Source organism: Ambystoma mexicanum, chromosome 12, assembly GCF_040938575.1.
Source record: "Ambystoma mexicanum isolate Mex_15411 chromosome 12, UKY_AmexF1_1, whole genome shotgun sequence".
NCBI classification, from domain to species: domain Eukaryota; kingdom Metazoa; phylum Chordata; class Amphibia; order Caudata; family Ambystomatidae; genus Ambystoma; species Ambystoma mexicanum.
The window spans coordinates 581041889-581062907 of record NC_090936.1 but is presented as its reverse complement, the minus strand read 5'-3'; the positions used below and the strand labels follow the sequence as shown (position 1 = coordinate 581062907).

At 46.7% G+C, this 21019-nt stretch overlaps 1 protein-coding gene across 2 annotated transcripts in view; it reads left to right on the top strand.

The window, feature by feature from the left end:
- Positions 1–21019, top strand: part of UNC93B1 (unc-93 homolog B1, TLR signaling regulator) — a 334830-nt gene that overhangs the window by 247524 nt on the left and 66287 nt on the right. For both annotated transcript variants that reach the window (XM_069628924.1, XM_069628925.1), the window contains 2 exons: positions 11759–11852; positions 13342–13466. In XM_069628924.1, coding sequence (XP_069485025.1) covers positions 11759–11852; positions 13342–13466 — 219 coding nt within the window. The remainder of the gene's footprint in view (positions 1–11758; positions 11853–13341; positions 13467–21019) is intronic.

Here is a 21019-nt window from a genome sequence, read left to right as displayed (position 1 = left end):
GTCCATGGACATGACGCAAGCCGATTAACCAATATGTGTCCTGTCTGCGCAGCGAACAGGGAAGTGTGTCTGCGGACATAGATATCACACATTTTTTGGAGTTACGTTTTGGTCATTTTAAAAAAAAACAACTGGATGGATTTTCACCAAATTAACAAAAGCCGCTGCTCCTGCCGCAGATTTGGTGAAAATCCGTCCAGCGGTTTGGGCTGTAGGCCTGAGCAAAGTTTTTTCCCGTTATGTCTATGGGAAAAAAAAAAAATATTGGGACCCCCCCCTAAAACTTTGCCCCCCCCTTGACCAAACCTCACCAAACTTTGCAGAATTCTGAGTGGGCCAAGTGGGCCATATACTTTTTTTGCAAAGTTTGGTGAGGATTCGTCCAGGGGGAGCGAAGTTATGAGCCATCTAAAAAGTGTTCTTCCTGTGGGTTTAGCAACTTAACCATAACCTAATGGCCGCTACCGCAGGTCATGTAATATATCTATCATACCACAGGCAGGCGAACCGCACTCCGGGTCAAACAGGATGCCGCATCAATGATATGATATGATATGATATGGCATTTATAACGTGCCTATACACAAGTGTTTCAAGGCGCAACCTTGGTCGTATTTGGAAATCCGACCAAGGTGAAAATGGCTTGCAACGTGCTTATTAGTTCAGCACAGCATGCAAGGAGGACACAGGAAAAAGTTTACATGTTTCGTGCTCGCAGAGCGCTTGATCACACAATGGCTGCAGTATAGAGTACATGACAAAATGGAGTACGGAGTCCTACTTCTATGCCAGTCACACATTAACATGGTACAGTCAGTTGTATATCACAGTGGCAGACATCTTGGAACATATGAAAACCAAAGTGGATAACCATAAAATTCTGGCAAAATGCTTCATTCCAAAACTGAACGAAAGGGTCAAAATCAAAATTTGTACACATTTATAATGAAAATAAATGCATATAAGGCAAAATCATTATGGTAAAAAAAAACGTATGTAGGCATATTTGTTTCATCAAGATCAATATAAAATCGACATGAAAATGGACCAGTTGATGTTAAAGTGCATATGCAAGCAGCATGGTAAAAAAGTATCTCTCAAGTCGTGCGGTCTGCCTTGCTCTCTCTGTTCTCTTGTGCTCCACCTTTTATCCCTGCGAGGAAGGGAAAGGGCCATCAGGTGTTTGTGATTCTGGTCAATTGCCTGACCCTTGTATTGGGACATGTCAGATAAATGGCTCTGGTGTTGGTCCGTTGTCTTTCGTGTTGTGCGAAAGTGTTCATTTAGGAAAAAGGGGGGGGCAGTGTTTTGGAATATCCTACGTGGTAGGATGGGGAAAAGGTGTTGAAAGAAGGGGCATCCAGGTGATCCTCCCTCACTGGTTCACCCCCAAGAACGGGATCCAATAGCGATGGCTGTGTCCTGGCCATCTGGATGACCGATCCCCAGGGACTAGCTAAGGAGACACCTTCAGGTTTCTCACAGTACCCAATCAGCAAGCTTGTATTACAGGCTCTAACCAAATTTTAAAGGCTGCATTCCTAGCTTCTCTTTGTAGTGCATTCACAATGGACACTGGGAAATAGACATGGGAAAGCTGCATCACAGGAAGTGCCAGGCGAGGTTTCCCTTTCCCCCTTACATCAGCCCGAATAGCATTTGAGCCCTTCCGATCGGGCTCTATTGTGTGCTAGTTAAACTTTGCCCTCAGAGGTTGTCGCCTTTGGCTTGGAACCAGTAACTTGTATGGCAGTAGCCTACCACACATCAGTAGTAGTAAATTGTTTTATTCAGCCGTAGCCATTAAAAGGTGGAGCACGGGAGCGCAGGACGAGCAAGGCAAACCGCACAACGTGAGAGCTAACGCAGCACAGCAGTTCAAGAGCAGGCGAAAGACGGTGCATACTGAGAGGGAGACAAGGAGCGAAGCGTCCATGCCCTTTCCGAACAAGTCCTGTGAAACCTCTGCATACGGAAGCATAAGACCTCAAACATTAGCCAGCGTGTGTTGCAGCAGGTGCCAGCAGTACACAAGACCCTCCTCCGCTGATTACCAACCCGGGGAGAGACGCTGGTCTCGAAGGTACCAACCTTAACTCCAAAGAGAAAGAAAGCCAGCAGTTCATCACAGCCGGTGAGTCGGGGGGTGGGAGGGGGGGGAGTCGATAAGAAACTGAACTGTGTTGAACGAAAAATAGCAAACGGCTAATTTGAACTTTGAAAGGTTTAAAGACACACTTGATGAAAGAGGGGGAAATCCACAGAGGTGTCTGGCACCACGTGGGTGCTCACGCAGGAAACTCTGGGTGATTACCCGATGGTAGAGATTTCCGTAACCAGAAGGCCTTGGGAAGAGGCGAAGAGAGGTCAAAATGTTCATACAGGGGTCTTGTAAAATCCTCTGTACCCTCGAAAGTCTTTGAACGACAGATGATTGTGAAAGCTAAGGGAAATGAATCCTGCATGGTAAAATTAGTACATGAACAGTGCATTGCAAAGTTTGGCAAGAGTGAACCTGGCGGAGGGATGCTAACAAGAAGGGACAGTCTGTCATGATGCCTATCCCCAGGGACCCAGACCAAGTCCAGCAACCCCGGAAGCAGGCATCAAGTTACCCCAAGCAAACCCAACAACCCCCGCTAGGGGCTATTTGGGTGCAGTCCTGGCACCTATGGCGCCAGGCTCATATGGAGAGTCAGTCCTGGTGCCATAGGCGCCAGGCTCATAGATTAAAACTTACCTGATGCAGACCATGCTGCAAGAGCTCCAAGCCAAACGAGGCTTGGAAGGGACTATTTTACCTAGGGACTTTTTTTTTACTCGGGTGGGGCTGAGGAGGAATACTTACCTGGGACTACTTTGGAGGCTATTTAAACCACACCCAAAGAGCAGCACACGCTTCGCTTTATTCTGCATCCAGCAGCGTAACGCTCACCGTGCCTGCAAGTCTGCATCCAGTCTTCTGCCACGCACGCCTCGAGTTTGGAGCTCCTAGAAAAAGGGAGAAAGAAGGAGAAAAGGTTAGAACTAGAGCAATACCTTTGATCCTTACCTGAATTCCCGATCCATCGTGCCTTCGAGCTGGAAGAAAGAAGTTATTTTATGCGCGTCGCCTCGCCTGCTGCAGCGCCGCGCTGAACTCACCGGCCTTCGCAGCATCTTCACATTCCACTGCATCCTTCTGCATGTTCCCGCCGCACTCCGGCACCTAAGGGGAAGACATGAACAGCAAGGTGAGCCAAGGGAATACACAGAGGCAATATTAGTTACCCCCCCCATAGACTTACCTGATTTTACCACCGGGGGTACTATTCCTCTTCACGGGTCGGCGCAGCTTCCACTGCATCCTAGCCGAACCCCGGCCCCTAAGGGGAAACAAAAGGACAGCAAGGTGAAACAAGGGACTAACAAGGGGAACCCTCCTCACCACAAAAGACTTACCTAATTTTACCGCCGGAGGCATTATTGCCCGAGACTTCATACTTTCTCTCAGCGCCTGAATAAGGGAGAAAGCAACAGGTTACATATGGACATTATTTTATCGAACTGTGTTGGATAATACAAATCCTTACCAGAACATTACCGGTTGCCACGAGGAACTCTTCAGTAGGGTCAAGCTGCAACCTGCAAGGAATCGGACAAGAGTGAAAGTCAGGCATTTGAACTCTTACGAACTACATACTTGCGGCGTCTTGCCGGGAACATCGGAGTCAATATTGTCCTGGAACTCACCAATTCCTTCGAGCCAGTGAAGCAACTTGTTATCTACGCGCCCCTGCACACAATGCAGGATGGAGAGCTCATCTTTTCAAATCATCAGGTGAGACTATAAGAGGGAACATCCAAGGTGATCAGTGGGGAGAACAGCGGGGTGGGGGGATTTACGCTCAACTCCACGGGTGGTTAATTCCCTTTCTCCACTTGCAGAAGAATATTCCTACGGGCCAAGTGAACGAATCTAGGTGGGCAGGTCCATTCCGTCATCTCAGCCCTACGCGTCACATTGGTGGAGACCGCAGCAGTCCAGTCCAGATTGACGCCTCTGTGGGAGCCAGGTGAGCGTAACAAGTCTGAAGTCCCATGATCAGTGTGTTGACAGAAATGAACCCGACGGAGGGATGTCCACAATGAATTGTTTGAAAGGACATTAAGGTTTGTGAGTGCAAGAAGGATTTTAAGACCAGGGGAAGTGGATTGTCCCACTTGGCATTATGATCCGAGCCTGGCAGAGGGAGATCCATGGGGTGGAAAGGCATCACCCCAACGTTCATTTGGTGAGGAACTTTTTTGTTTGTTTGTTTAATTGAATGCCTCAGGACCTCAAAGACCAGAGACCTTTATTGAAAAGAGACTTAACCTTCGAAGAGCCTGAGAGCTGGTATGGAACTATGGACTCGTGCTGGGAAGGCTCGAGTATGTGCTGTGCTCAAGAGATGCACCTTGTCCCGTGCTCAAAACGTGGGGAAGGGAGACCCCTGGCAATCACATCCTGAATTATTATTTGTGAACACTTTTTTTGTTTATTGAAAACCCAATCCCACACTCTGTCTAGAATTAGTTGTAAAGAATTGGCAATATTTTTATTTTTTTTAGTATAGGCCTTTTTACTTTGACAAGACGCCACAAGGACTGCCTTATTTTTCATTTGATGGTCGAAGCTTGCTTCCCTCTTAGATTTAGGTTTAGATTAGGGGTTTTTCTACCCTGCATTTACTGTTTATTAAACACCCTTGAACTGTGATCACATGTATCTGTCTTTACTGTTGCCACCATGAGTTCCTTACAGTAGACAACTGCCAACCATGAGAAGAACAAAAGCGAAACATGGGATTCATGTTACTACCGCTGGTAAGAACCAGCATTCCACACTTTCAGATTGTCTAAAGAGAACTACTATTTATTGTACCTCAAAACCAGCTCATTCTTTTTGGACGTTTGCCTTGGCACCTTTGGCTATACTACCACTTGGCGATTCCTGGACTCCAAGGAAAACCCCATATAATCCAAGTAAAGTGATCTTTCTGGGCCCTAGTTATAGAGCCCAGGGAAAATCTAATTAATACTGCGCATACACTTTGGAAGCTTAAGGAGGTGACCTGCAACCAGTAGGTCTGAGCCTAGAAGCAACTCCAGAAAAGCCAAGAAAGTCTGCTGGGCAATGTAAATACCCTGTGACTTTGAGCGACTTGGGAAATTGCCTGCTGCGGGTTGTATGTGTGGAACTTTTTCTTTTTGTAGGTAGGGGTTTGGAATTGGGGTGGGACGCTATGGCCTTCGAGATTAGGCCAGTGCTCTTATTCTGTTACCACTCCACCCTGACAGTGTTAAGCACTAGTAATTCCCCTTTATGTTGTAGTGGACACCCCATAGTTGTTCTTGGACTATATCCATCCCTTACCTCTCGAAGCCCACATGTAAGAATGATGCCTAGGATGAATACTGTAATGGTGACTAGGGTGGAGCAGGTTGTCCAAAGTATTTGGCGATTATTTTCCCACACCACTGTATTGTTTCCTCCACCTCATGTTTCATATGGCAGCCATAATTATCCAATCCTCCTTTATGGACAATAAATATGTGGACCTTCAATACAGTTGAGTGTTGCGTTTCCCTTACACCTTGACACCGCACAACCTATGAAGAGGGCTTAAGAATGTATGGGGCCACCCCATGTACAGAGGATGTGGCATGCTATCTGGTGACAGGAAGAGGCAGGGAGATGAAAGAGGGAGCACATTTGGAAGAGACTGGCAGAAATATGCTGCACATTAGGCGTTGATGAATTTGATGGTGTCATTACTCCTTTCTCGGTGGTGACCTCTCCCCATGTGGCCCGGGGACGGTAGCCGCTACCTGATCCTGACCCTGGGGGTGGCTATATGAAGGAGGATCACATGGGGGGGGGGAGGGACAACCTCTGGGAAAATATCATGGTGTCATTGGATGAGACATGGTATCCCCCTTTTTCTTTTGTGGATACCCCATCCTTGCCCTATGCCGTAATGGCATTCTGTTACACCTCCTCTCATCCACCTACGAAAGATGCTGATGATCTTCTAATGAGAACTGTATGTAAGGCATCACCATCTGACTTACCCTCTAAAATAAAATGAATGCAAAGACCTAGTCAGCCTAAACCTGCAAGTCATCTACAACGGACTTATCTTTAAAGAACAATTATCCAAACTTTACTTGTAAAACTTCAAGAAGGGACATCAATTCCCATAGGTACCAGAAAACTGCAACGAGGCAGATGAACGGAGTAATGCAGATCAAGGAAGGCCAGGAACACAGGCTGTGCTCTAGTTGTTGCGAGCGCATACCTGTGACCGGGAGATTTAAACAAGCGAAGCAGCTGACTGAGGCACGCTGCTGGATAGAGAAAGCTGCTTCTCTCAAAACAAGTAGAGAGATCTTTAAGTTGGAGAAAGAGCTGTGGAGCGAACCCGCTCAGGAAGCAGAGACAAGGAAGCTGAACGTGAGAAGAAACATGCTGCAGGAAAACCAGAAGCCAACAGAAGGCTCCTGGGTGTTCTCAGGTGTTGGAGGCAGCCTTTGCCTTACCTGAGCCTGAAGACACGAGGCATACCAGCCCAGCAGGAACCATGGAATGAAGAGAAGCCAAGAAACGGATGCAGCAACAGTGGAGGAAATGCTGAACCACCATTACTGGCTTACCGTGGGAGAAGGAGAATATGCCAGCCAGAGCCAGTGAGGCCACCCAGGAGAAGCAGGGACGCTGGGGCATATTGGCAGTCATGCCAACACTGAATGAGTATTTATGAAGCATATGAGAGAGAAAGAGCGAGAGAATATTTACCAAATGGAAGAAAAACACAAGACTTTCCAGCTTGTGAGTGTATGCGATATACATGTGAAAAAGTAGAAACAAGAGATTATAAATTTTGAAGCGGTGCGCAGAGTACACCTGAGAAAAGCCCTGGCAGGAGAGTATACCAGGCAGTTGCAAGTGTGTATCTAAGAATGCCTTGGCAAGAGAGCATACCAGGCAGTTGCAAGTGTGTGCATAAAAGAAAGCCCTGGTAGGGAAATACACCAAGTTGAACATTGTGTAGGAAAATACCTAACTTGGAAAGATCCTGAGAAAGACGTATCAGGATTAGCAAAAAGGGCTGTGCTGATCACAAGAGGAGGAGTGGAAAGGAGAGTACACCAGGTATCTTAACAAGACAAAGACAGAAAGCCACGTTTTATTGTACATTTGTTCAAGAGAAAACCAAGGGAAGCGATCTCCATGGGAAAGGACCACCCTCTGGAACAAGGAACTCTATCCTTTTGGAACTTTTATGTTGGAGTTAGGCATTTTGCTTTTTGAATATTTATGAACCAGTCAAGGCCAAAGACATTAACCTTTTCACTTCTTTAGTTTGTTGGAATGTGAGGGCTAGAATAGTACTTTGGACACAGGACAGTTTTTTGTTTTGGACATTCTGAATTTGGGAAACACCTCTGAGAGTAAGGACAGAGAGGTATTTCCCCACCCCATTTTATTTTAATAAGTCTTTGACCAAACCTGTGACTGCCTTGTGTCAGAGTCTCTTGCCTGGCTATTTACAGCATGATGTGGCCTGTTGGGGAGTTTTACTAAAGTCCACCTAGGGCAGGACTAAATAAGACTCTCCTTTTGGTGTACAGAACTCCAACTCTTATTATAGGCATGAACTACCCAAAAGGATTGGTAGATATGGCTGAGCAGCCAGGCTTATTTTGGGAGAGAGAAGGGCTGTAGTCGAATATAAAGACCTTTGAGCACACAGACAGTAAAGAAGACACTTACACACTTGCAGTTATATATATCAATATGATTATTTATTAAACACACTAGACAGTGTTAAGTTCATTTTTAAATTAAGGGAAGAGAAAACGTTAATACATATACACAGTAAGACTTTTGCAGGGTAGCTCAAATGTTAAACCTTAAGTTTGAATGTAGGTAAGTGAAATAGTTTCTTTAGGTTAGCAAAAGTAATCGTAAACCAATAATCATTAAATGATAATACTGGTAAGTAAAATAACTTTACAAACTTCTAAGTTAATTGGAAGCAATTCAAGGTAAGTAAAGCACTTGGCAAATAATACTTTGGAATCACTGGTTCAAGGAAGAATACAATGAATCAAGGCCAACACAGAGCAGGTAAGAATTGCATTTAAATTGACAGAGGCTTAGAAAGTCCTTCCCTATCTAGGTATGAGAATCGCAGAGTCGTCAGAATGCAGGGCAAAATATTTAAGGCACAAGCTGTAGAGTGTCAAAAGTTCCAGAAGAAGACTTGAAGTAAGTACAGTTCTTTGTTCGGGAAAAAGGGGTCAGGGATTTCGTAGAAGGCTCCCTGTAGGTGCTCGGGTATTGGGCCTTGGCAAACGTGTATGGGCAAACTCCCACGTACAAACCGGTACTCCAGCAACACAAAGCAACTGTAGGTAAGTTCTAACAAGTGTCTCACAGTACCTTATGCTGAAGAAGAAGTTGTAATACAAAGCTTCCACGATGCAGCAACTTCTTGGTCACCAGATTCTTGGTCAGGCAGACTGGAGAAGGGACACTGGATGGATCTTCACAGCAGCAGTCGAGTGGAGAGGCTTCAGACAAAGGATTCTTTGCATTTCTGTGGTTTTGGCGCTCTTCTCATAGCCCCTGTGAAGAACGGTTACAGCCCAGTCGACTCGGCTTGCTATCTCGGCCAGGCCTTTGGATCAGGGGAATCTTGCCTCTGGAGGTCCGGAAGGAGTTCACCAAAGGTTCGGGAGGATTCACTCTTCGTAAGGTGATGTACTGCACACTGGTCAGAGGTCCCAGAGTGGTGGCGGTTTGCAGCCCGTCAAGGTCACAGCTCGTTGTGGGATTGACTTGAAATGCAGGTTGTCCTCAGACTGGTTTGTCCCAGTAGTCGTAGTGTCCCTGTCGCTTGGAAAGGAGGGCTGGAGCAGCAGCAGTCACTCAGATGGCACTGACGTTCTCTGCCTGTAGCTGCAGATGTCCTCCTTCCCCTCTTCAGAATGGATCTCCCAGTGGTCCACTCTGTCTTCTGCATCAAGACTTTCGCCTTTTATGCAGGAACCCAGCCAGTCACCATGCATGCTTTCATTCAAACGTGGTGTGAGTCTCCCAGTTAGAACTGGATCTACGCAGGCACACTGGAGGGCAAAGTCCTTTTGGAGTTTGAGTCCTCCCAGCTTCCTGTCCTCCCGGACACACTGGCACCTTCGGGTAGGCTTCACAAAGGAATCATGGCAAAGACAAAAGACACACAAGGACCTTCCCCACCCAGCATGGTTGAAGAAGGACCAAGAAAGAACACACCATCGTGAGTTGGCCTAAAAAGAAGACAGGAATATTTTGGATCAATGGTGACCAATGTGAGCCTTATCGCAGCTGCAAATCACAAAATTGGTAGAAAAAGTATCCACTGACACCAGCCACACATATGGAATTGTTACTGTAACCAAAAAGTTACAGGAGAACGGAAAAAGACACAACATGTCTCCACAGCACTCCTCTTAAGGTGTGGGGTTCTGGTTTCACAAGCTTTAGGTAGGATAAAAAGTACCACCCTTTCCTTGGGAAAAGTATTTCTCAAAAGGAAATAAAATAAAACCAAAGAGGGAAGCTCAAGGAGTTTCCAGTAGCACTGCACATAAGATGCTGCGTAGTACAATAGGAAATTACAGATGCCATAGAAAAAGATGGAGGATAGTGACTTCATCAAAAAAGACTCAAAAATGGGTGCCCACAGTACAAAAAAAAGAATGGGTGAGTAGGGAAAAAGATTCCCACTCACTCATGAGTCCGAAAAACCCAATAGTCCAGCAAAAAGTGCGGGGGGACTCACCAGGTGGGGTGACTATCACACAAGATATGATATGATATGATGGTTTATTTATATAGCGCCTATACATAATGTGTTTCAAAACGCTTCAAGGCAAGGAAGGGAATAAGGGAAAATACAATGACAATCTTTCAGGCCATGAACAATAAGAATGTGAAATTAACTATCGTACTCAGCCTGGCAACATTTCAGATAGTGCAAGAGCTAATACACAAATAAGGAAGGAAGGGAGCGGGTGGGAAGGAATTGGGAACAGACAAGCCACAACCGTACTAGGCCTGACGCCATTTCTGGTAGAGCCGGAGATTAATAGGAGGTGAGAGAGAAGGGAGGAGAGGAACAAAACAAGCGACTATCGTACTAGGCCTGATGACATTTCAGATAGTGCTGGGGGGAGGGGAGAACCAAGTAATTGAAGGGGGAAATTACCAGGAAGCACTACTAGATGTTATGCCCCTCCCCCCACCACCTAGACCTAGTCTGAGCACGCTGCCTGGGAGGACTCATTACAATGAAGACCTGTGTGGTCTCATACAAGCTGAAGTAGAAAGAGATCTACTTCGCCAATTCATTTCTGCTCATCTATAGAGACAATAAGTGGATACCGAAAAGGGGGGTTCCAACAAAATGCCAAATGAGCTGAAGAATGGTCTGTCACACACCAGATTACTGGCATGTGCCTGACCCTGCCCCAGACCTGCAATCTGCAAAGCAGCGGACTTTCTGAAATAACACTTAATTTCATTACCCAAAGAGTGAACTGAAGCCGCAATGGTCAACCTTCAATCGTCCCGGAATAGTTTGAATTTTACTTGTTCTGGATTCAAACTATGTTCCATGTCTGAGGAGCCAGTTTCTTCCAGTAGTTCCCTCATACATGTCCTAAATGTAATCACAGAGGGAACTGTACCCTTTTCAGGCATAAATTGAAAATCCAAAAATAGAGAATTTACTGGCGGTCTCAAAAACGTGTAGTATATCAAAAGTGGTTTCCATTGATAGCGAGCATGAAGAGAAATGAGATCTAGTTCATGGCGAATTACTGCATTAGGGACTGATGATGCTAGGCCCAATACGTTCTTCAACAAGTCCTTGCAGGCTATCAAGAACTGGTTGTACATCAACAGATGCCATGTCAAGCCCATATAACAGGACCAGTTCTACCTTGCCCAGATAGAATTTGACTGTTGGTAAAAGTGAAAAGCCACAAACTCTCCTAAATATGCGTTTTATTTGGGGCCTCAATGGATTCAATTTGGCCATAAGTGATTCTTTCCACATCTTGACTGAGGATGCATAAATCAAGTTATACCGCAAGTAACGGATAGAGGCCACCCTCTCCACCTGTCCAGTGATTTTTTTACAGCGATTTTAATTTTTTCGCTAAAAAATCTCATTGAATTTTTTTGGGGGGTTGGAAAAATATATATATTGGGTGTGGGTGTTCGGGGATACATAAAAAATTAAAGGGGATGGGGGATGGGAACCCCCCAAAAATAAAAAAAAATAAAAATTCGATGAGTTTTTTCATAAAAAAATCTGCAGTAAAAAAGGCAGCGAAAAAACATCCCATGATCAAATGACATGGAACCAATTCCCAGGGTCCATGACATTTCCTTTTTTTATATGGGAATCACAGTAGACTCATTCCAAGACAATGGGACCTTGTTGGTAGCATATATCTCGTAAAAATAGGGCTTAAGGAAAAGAGCCCAGAATTCCGGGTCCCGTTTTAAAAGAAAAGGTGGAAGGCCATCAGGACCAGGGGCCCTGGAAGGTTGAAGTTTATTTATGGCCCATACTATATACGCCGTTGCCCAAGGACAGGGCTACTCACAAATTCTACCAACATGGACATGCAGTCAAAACAACAACTAAGCTAAATGACTTATTATTTTCTTCCATTTTAGCTGAGCTTTGTGTTGGCGGAGATGCCCACGGCTATTTTCCTGCAACGGTTTATCTACCCGCTAAACCACACGCTGATCGGTGTAAAGGAATGTGGTGAGTAATGAAATGTTCAGGTGACCACCTCCCCCACCAATCAGCTCTCGTACATCTTCCCCCATGGGAAGGTGCTTGTATATTAGCTTCACCGCAGGTTCACATACTTCTTCCTCACATCACCTTGCCTATGCTTGACCCTACAGCCAGCACACTTTCAGCATCCCCGGCAGCCAACAGTCATAGACCACCTCCCACACCAAACGTCTTCACACAATTCTCCACATCAGGTGTTCCCACAGCAGCCCCATGACAGAGCTCAAATATAATCCACCAAAGTCAACATTCATAGCAATTCTGACAGCCTTCTCTCATGCACCGCCCCAACAGGTAGCTACACCTTTCCTCACAGCATGCATTCCAATATCATTTCAACAGCCAGCGCTCCTCCCCCCTTAGCTTTAACCTCATCTGTAGCCACAGCATATACAGAAATTCCCAGACCGAGTGCTACCACACTGATCTGACTCTTTGCTCATACGATCTCCACAACCAGCACTCCTACACTATCCTCACACTTAACCCTCCTATATTGTTCATTACCGTCATTGCTTCTGCACATCCACACAGACAGCGCCCCATCACTATACCACACATCCGGCACTCCTATAGCATTTTCATAGTAACCGCCTGACAGCATACCCACAGTCAATGCTCCCACACCATTCCCCACAGAGGTGTTACCACATCATTCCCACAGCCAGCACTCGTACACCTCAATCATCAGTTTTTGCTCTTGATTCATCCCCTACAATTAGCACCACTATGCCATACCCTATAACAGGGGTCAAGTCCTAAACAAAAAAAGTGGGGAGGACTAATTAACATATCAATGGAATGTGGCATCGCCAGAAATCATCATATCAAGGTGCCCTCTAAAATAAAAGTGGGGCGGCTCTGTAAAAAAGTGAGGGGACTCTGTCCACCCATGTGTACCCTCGACTTGAGCCCTACCCCACAATCATTTCTATGCCATCCCCCATCAGCCATCCCTCTAAAGCAATCCCTAAAGAGAGTGCGTCTATAACATTCCTACATCCAGCAGTCCTAAACCTTGCCCGTAGCCAGTGCTCCTGCACTATTGCCATAGCCACTGCTCTTACACCACCATCCCAGACATCACTCCTGCCCCTTCTTCACATCCTACACCACCTCCACCCACAGACAGTGTCCCTACACTGTCCCCATAGTAAAGGTTCTATTCAAAACCAAAGGTAGCACATCAATTGTTCCGATGCCATACTCCGCTCCCCACAGTTTGTGTTTGGTTAGCAGTGCATCTTTACCTCTCGCTCTCACACACTCTCTTGTTAGAGCTCTGTCATGTCCTTGATCTCTCTCTTATTACTATCTTTTGCCCTCCCTTTTCTCCTGTGCGCTCTCTCTCTCTCTCTCTCTCTCTCTCTCTCTCTCTCTCTCTCTCTCTCTCTCTCTCTCTCTCTCTCTCTCTCTCTCACACATCTCTCCCTTTTTCTTTCTTTGTCTGCAGGTGGCAACAGTCATGGTATGCTTCTAGGTTTCAATAAGACGGTCCTGCACACTCTGCCCCCCAGCTTTGACCTCATTGTCGTGGAGAGCATTCTGATGGCGGTGGCCTTTCTCTCCATGTTGCTGGTAAGGTGCTGGTTGTTTCAAATACCCGAGTCTGCATGCAGAGACACCCTGAGATTCCCATTTCCCAGACACATACACAGGCCATGCCCCTTTCCCCCACCCTGCAAGGTCTTCAGGATTGTTGGTTTTTCGTCGTCTTCAGATTACAAACAGCTGTAATATATCTTCGAGTCCAACTGCATCCTATGGAAAGATATGCTAAATAATATCCCTAGATAAAGGCACTCTATTTGAAGGTAGACCCAGGGGAGGGCTTGGGACCCAATGTAAACTATTGGCATGCAGAGGATGGTGTACAGAGTCCGTGGTCGCGTGTCAGAGACAGTTGGTGGCGAAGTGAGACAGAGTCATGGCAGCAGGGCTTCAGGGTTTTCCTTTGGTAATAATATATTTGGATGAAGTTCCCTGCCTGTGCATGGAGAAGGTGTAGGAGGTTGTCATGGCAACTGTGCTGCCACATGCACCGTGATGCTGTAACTGAAGGGGGAATATGGAGGATCCTCCGGATAACTGCTCTCTGTAGGGCTGTGGCAAGGAACTGTCAAATGGGTGCAAATCCATGTTCAGGCCCGTTAAAATGCCCACCTGATTCTACCAAAGATCAGTACCTTAGTGTTGTTTGAGGTATCTGCTCTCAACTGAGGCCATCCAGGACTGAGATTATAGCCTTGAGGCTCAGTAAATCTTGAAGCTCCATACCGGGCTGGTGATATTCTTTATAGCATGGTCACTGTAGGATCCCAGCATAACAGTTCTGCATGAGCAACTTTTGCTCGGCTACAACTATGAAAATTGTGACGAATCCCAGGGTATTGTCACTGATTCCATGGGGAGAGGGCTCTTCCTTTGAGGCCAGGGAGGTGTGGCAGCTACCCGAGAGGGCCCATGAATGTGCTACTCAGTGGGTGTGCATCATGGGGAGAGAAGTCCTCCTTGGGACCAGTGATGATCACCTTGGGAGAATGTGGTGATCACCACCTTCATTTCAATCCCCTCCTTCCTTTCATCCGACTGAGGGCCCACTGGTTCCCCACACCTCTATGTATCTTTGTAGAATAGAGGATTCTATTCATGCAGAATATACTGGGACAAGGAAGAGTGAGGCTTACCTAGCTAGAGTAAATACGATCACTGACACAAAGAAGATCAAGCAAGGAGGCAAAAGCTCACAGTGGAACTAACACATGTGGTGCAGTCTGTTGCAGATTGCTTTGGCGATAAACAGTGAGGAAGGGCTATGCAACGAGAAGCCAGCCCAGGAGCAGAGACAGAGCAAGCCAGCCCTGGAGGAGTGAGGAACCAGATGCCGGTTCTGTGGGGAGACACCCGACGAGAAGGGAGCGAGACACTGTCAAGGAAGCCCAAGTGTCTCTAGAGGCCCCATGGAAAGGGAGCCTGTCCAGTTATGGGGAGAGAAGACACCCGACCGGTGAAACAGAAGTAAGCAAGAGACATGCAGCAGGGTACGTGAGGTAAAGCTTACCACTGTGCAGCTGCCGAGGACAGAGCGCTGAACGCAGCTGTAAAGACGACCCGCACTACTCTCAGGACAGACTGGAGACTGCAACAGCATTTCCCAAACATAGGGAAAGGGTCAGGTCGGCTGCTGGGAAGCAGAGGGCACAAAACAAGTTAAACCGATGCAGGTCAATATTCTGAAAGGTAGAAAGGGATAACTAACTGAAAGAGCTGGAATGAACTTTATTTAAAAAAACTACGTGTAACAGTACCTGGTAGTAGAGTACACCACATCTGTTCAGTGGGATATTGAGTGGAGAAGGGGTGGGGAGAACCCGCAAGAAAGCACACCAGGGTCTGGGACCATATGAAGAGGCAGAAAGGGATAATGAATGAACTGAAAGAGCTGGAACACATTTTGTAAAACTACCTATGTGGAACAGTGCCTGACAAGAGAGTACACCAGGTCTTTTCAGTGGGGAATTAAGTCAAACTGGGTTAGAGGACCCACAAAAACAGCACATCAAGGTCTATGATCCACATGAAGAAGCAGAGAGGGATAACAGACGAACTGTAAAAGCTGCAATAAACCTTACTAAGTATGCTACGTGGAATAGTACCTGGCAGGAGAGTACACCGAGTCGGTTCAGTTGGAAATTGAGTAAATCAGGGATAGAGAACCCACACCCGCAAAACACCAGGGTCTGGGACCCATATGAAGTTAGGCGAGGCCCTCAAAAGCCAAACTAATGGGTCAAGGACCCATACGAAACACACAGTCAAGGGGCTGGGACCCATAGCAAGCTGGTTAGAACCTGAGAGAATGTAAAGGGGTCTGGCACCCACACATAGGAAATGGAAGTTGAAGAAGAAGCCGGGGAGACTCTGAGCTATCCCAGGTGGATCTGGGACTCATTTAAGAAAGCAAGAGAGGTGCAAGGTGCAGAACAAAGGGGTCGAAGACCCTTTGCCAAAGGAAGAGACGCTTATTGGAATCACAGGTTCTACAGTTAAGTCTGGCAGGATAGTGCACCAGACTTGATGCTGCAAGTTTAAGTTGGAGAAAGAAACGAGGAGAAAGGTCTTTCTCGCCTGATACAAGGAAAGTCTATTTTGTGATTAGAAGGTTTACCATTAAGTCTCACAGGAAAGTGAACCAGAGTTACCATTACATTTGTGAACTGAAGAGAAGAGGAAGGGGGAACAGGCCCCCCCTTGATACTTGAAAATTGTGTTTAAAGAATCAGTAATTCTCATTAAGAACTGACACTATATCCAGAACAAGAGAATTCTTCTTTTGGATCAAGAAGATGCCCAGTTTTCCATAGTTAGTTAGGGATGGAAATAGGTTTGGACACAGGACGGTGGATACTTTGTTACAAGACATCCTGACAGTCATTCGTGTTTTTGTTGAGGTAGGGCAACCCCTCATAGAAATAATGCCAAATAGGTTTTTTCCTTTTCTTTATTTTCATAGCAAAGTGTTTACCACTCGTGCCTCCAGACTTGCTAGACGCCGCCCGCTCTGCTCCCCCCACCACTCAGTACAGCTGTACCCCCTCTGTATCCCACCCCAACTGTATATCTGCTGTGTTTTTACCTCTGATAAGCGCTTCGTTATGCAGCTGTACTGTTGTATACCTCTGTAAAGTGCTCTGTTATGTATCTGTATTGTTGTATACCTCTGTAAGGCACTTTGTTTCTTGAAGCTAGGTCCGTGCTCAATAAATACCATAAGAATAATAAGAATTTGCCAACAAACATGCCACCACTGTGTCAGACTCGTACTTCTGCACCCTTACATATGGTGTCGTGAGTAGCATTCTGGTTCACTTGATACATTTTGGTGGGCCCTAAAACATGGTGTTCCTTTTTTCTTAAGCTAATAAAGTTTAATAGTCAGTAGGGGAAGAGATTCATTTAAGTCTCCCCAATGGAACCCATCTATACACTTAAACAATGACTCTTTGCCAAACTAAATATGCCAACAGAAACCCCTTTTCAAAGGAAGACCATTAGTCTATGTAGCTTGACTATACGATTATTCATTCAGACCTAATCAGAAATTAAATCTTGTTGGGACCACTAAAAACCTTCCCCCACTAGCAAGCCTAGGGATAAAACCAAGTTTGAAAAAATCCCCACAGATCATTTCTAGGGAACCCGTACACACCGCTACCTTGTCCGATAGTTCATGGCCAAATTCTGATGGAAATTCTGCAAAAACCAGAGACCACTCAAACATAATCATGTAAACCCCTTGAAACCGAGAATGTGCTCCTAAGTTTGAAGAGATGTATTTCTTTTTGGAACCCCCAAGTTTTCTTCTTCAAATGTACTACCCATAAAGAGTCCCATCAAAGCATCTTCCACCACAGGCCCACAGCTCTCCCAGGAAACAGTCCCAATCAAAACCATGAGTACCCTAAAGTCTCTACTAGAAAGTCTCATAACACATCAAGTCGAAGCGGAGGGTATTGCCAGGGTAGGAGCAGCTCAACAAAGACCCATCCTCCCGCATGCAATCTTGCAGACTTCTAGGAAAGGGGAAGACTTGGGAAACCTCTTCTTGAACTTTGAATGCCTGGCCCAACCGTTTCATTGAGGGGATGAACTAAAAACCTGCTACCTACCTGGCACCCCTGTTAAAAGGGGACCTACCAGACCCTCAACCCATTGGGACTTCCTTCATTTGTTGAATTCAAACAGGTCTTGTTACTCAGAGTGGGACAGATTTAAAATGTGTACAGGAATACGTTTCAGGAAATTAAATTGAACCCAGGTGTGACTCCAGTGGAGTTGGGTGCCAGAATCCAAAACACCTTGTCACTATGGCTAGGGAAGAAAACCCTCCCGAAGGTGTTGGAAGCCTTGGCCCTAGAACAACTTACTAATAACCTACCTTCACCTCTACCATCGAAAGGCGCAGTAAGGGCGAAAGACGTAGTAGCGCCGACGACCATGGCAGCGCTGAAATGTATCCATTCGGCAAAAATGCTCTAGAAGCTTCAGGAGAAGCATTCGAAGGCTGATTCGCCTGTCTTGAACCCCAGAAAGGTCCCCTCTTCTCCTGAGGTCTATTCTACGGCCTACCCTCCTCTTTCTAGGGCCCTACATCATGATTCGCATCCTCATGCACAGCCCTTTCCCCCCTCCTGACCCTTCAGCCTCTGCTGACTGGAGCAGGGATAGGTTTGAGGCCTGTATGAACGAGATGTCAGTGTTCAATGACTTCTCAGGCCAATTTGAGGACATTTTCAAAAGCCATAGGGACGTGGACACGTGCCCCATCCCTTCTAAGTCCGAGAGACTCCACCCTCCCGGTGCCCAATTTCCCTCCTTGGAAGAATCCCTTCAGGACCCCCAGTCGATGTCTTTGGGGGTGACCCAGATGATCCTAGCCAGGATGTTTCTTATGTCCCGGTCCATGGCCAGGTTGGTCAGGATCTCACCTACCAAGACACAGACTGGAAACCTGCGGATGACCAGTGCACGTGGCACACCCCGCCACATGACACGAACGCTGACAACATCTTTCTGGATGCACCTACTGCTTCTCTACCTGGAAACTCATTGCATATAGATGACCAGATGATGTTCAACACCCTCCTGAAGAAGGCTGCTGACCACTTCAAGGTTATCACACATGAAGCTGCCCCTGATTGGGACTTTGTGGATGATATTCTTAAGGAAAAGACACTGGTCAGCCAAGCCGTCCTCTAGCTGAATGCCATCATGAAGCGCCTGGCCCTTTCATTACTTACGCCATCTCTCACATGTGCGGTGAACCCCCGTGTGGAAAAGATTTTGCCCGGCTCCTGACCCACTCTACATTATGAGCCATGCTACCCCGGACTTCTTGGTTGTCATCACTACCCTCAAGATGGCAGGTGTACCTCTGTCCTCATCGGAATCTCCTCCTGACAAGGATTGCAAAAAATGGTATGCCCTTGGCAAGCGTGTTACCACCTCTGCAGCGTATTGCACCAGGATTGCTTACAACACCACATGCCTCGCGAGCTATAGTGACGTTCAATGGGGCTTTGTTCAGGACGGCCTTCAGGATGTCCCTAAACCTACTTGCAACCGCCTGTTGGCAGTGGTCACTGAAGGCAGACCGGTCACCCAGAATATCCTTAAGAACACTCTGCACTCTGTCAAGACCGCAGAACGTACCCTTGCCAAGGGAACCCATCTCAAACGCCATGCCTGGTTGAAAAACTCAGGGTTCAAGCCAGAGACCCAGGCTTCCTTAATCAACAATCCAGTGGAGGAGGCCAACCTCTTCGGGAAAGCGGTTGACAAAGCCCTAGAGACAGCTAAAAAAAAAAAAAGAGTATGAGTCCCTCAAGTTGCTCAATCAGATCTCAGCTAAACCCTTTGTACAACACGGCAGCTCCAACACCCGCCGGGCCTTTCATGGGCAGTCCTTCTCTCGCTCTCCCTGTGTACAATATTTCTCGGGAGATTCCAACTGGGCTTTCAGACAGGACTCCTCAGGCAACTTCCAATCCCAACATAGAGGCTTCCGTTGGGATACGGGCAGAGGCAGAAACTCTGCTTCCAGAGACTCCCCGTCCTCTGCCTCCAAGCGACTCGTCGGTACAGCTACCCTCCCAGACATGCCCAGTCAGGGGACGTCTAACATCATTTGCCCATGCATGGGAAGGGATCACGTCAGGTCAGTGGGTACTCAAGACAGACGCCCACGATTACTGCATCGAGTTCCTCTGACCACCCCTCTACCATCCACTCAGAAGCAGATGCCTGTCATCATACCATCTGCGCATCCTGTTGGAAGAAGTTTAGGTTCTTCTGGAAAAGGGAGCCATCAAAGTCGTCCCTCTTCTCCATGTAAATAAGGGTATTTATTCAGTGTACTTTTGTACCCAAAAAGGATATAACCATGCGCCCTGTTTTAGATTGGTGTCCTGCAAACAAGTATGTCAAACCACAAAAGTTCAGGATGACAACTCTTCAGGAAGTAATCCCACTGTCGCAGCAGGAGGATTACATGGCCACATTGGATATGAGTGATGCATACCTTCCTATTTCAATGTTGCCAGTGCACAAAAAGTACCTCGGGTTCATGATAGAGGACACGCACTATTAGTTCAAGGTTCTCCCCTTTGGCATTACCTCAGCCCCGAGGGTGTTTACAAAGGTACTAGCGGTAGCGGCTCACCTGCACAGGCAGTCCATCCCCATGTATCCCTATCTCAATGACTGGCTCATAACAGGGGACTCGTATGGAACATGTCTGGAGAATACCCAGAAGACAGTAGATCTCCTATTCAACCTAGGATTCTCTATCAGTGAGAAGAAATCATGTCTAGTCCCCAGCCAAGTCAAACTATTTCTGGGGGCCCTGATTCAGACAGAAGACTGGCTCGTCTTCCCCTCCAACGAGAGGGTGCAAAACATGCTGTTCCAGATCCCTCACTATGTAGCCAGTCACTGGGTAACGGTTCGCAAAGCCATGTGACTGCTGGGGATGATGGATTCCTACGTATTCCTAGTTCCTCACGCTCGTCTGCACAAGCGCCCCATGAAGGAGTGGCTCTCGGGTCAAAAGTGTCAGGCTATCGGCCAGTGGGACGATCTAGTGGTTGTCTCAACAGCCCTCTTTCAGTCTCTACAGTGGTGGTCAAGGGGGAAACCTTTTACAGAGGATAACCTTTACCACTCTCGCAGTAGAGGCTAATCTCACCATGGACGCATCTCTGTCTGGGTGAGGGGCTCACCACCTTCAGCAGATTGCGCACAGCATGTGGTCCCCATAAGTATCGTCCAATCACATCAACCTGTTGGAACTGCTTGCAGTGTTCAAAGCCCTAAAAGCCTTCCAGGCAAACCTTCCAGTTCTGGCCCTCACAGACAGTACCACAGCCATGTACTACCTGAACAAACAGGGGGGCACTCACTCTCTAGGGCTATCCAGACTGTCCCAGAACATTGAAAGTGGGCACTCAAACACGACATGTTCCTCCTCTCACAACATGTTCCATGGGAACTAAATCTTCTGTCAGACATGCTCAGCAGAGATTACCCCTTACCTGTAGAGTACGAGTGGCGATTACACAAGCACATTCTAC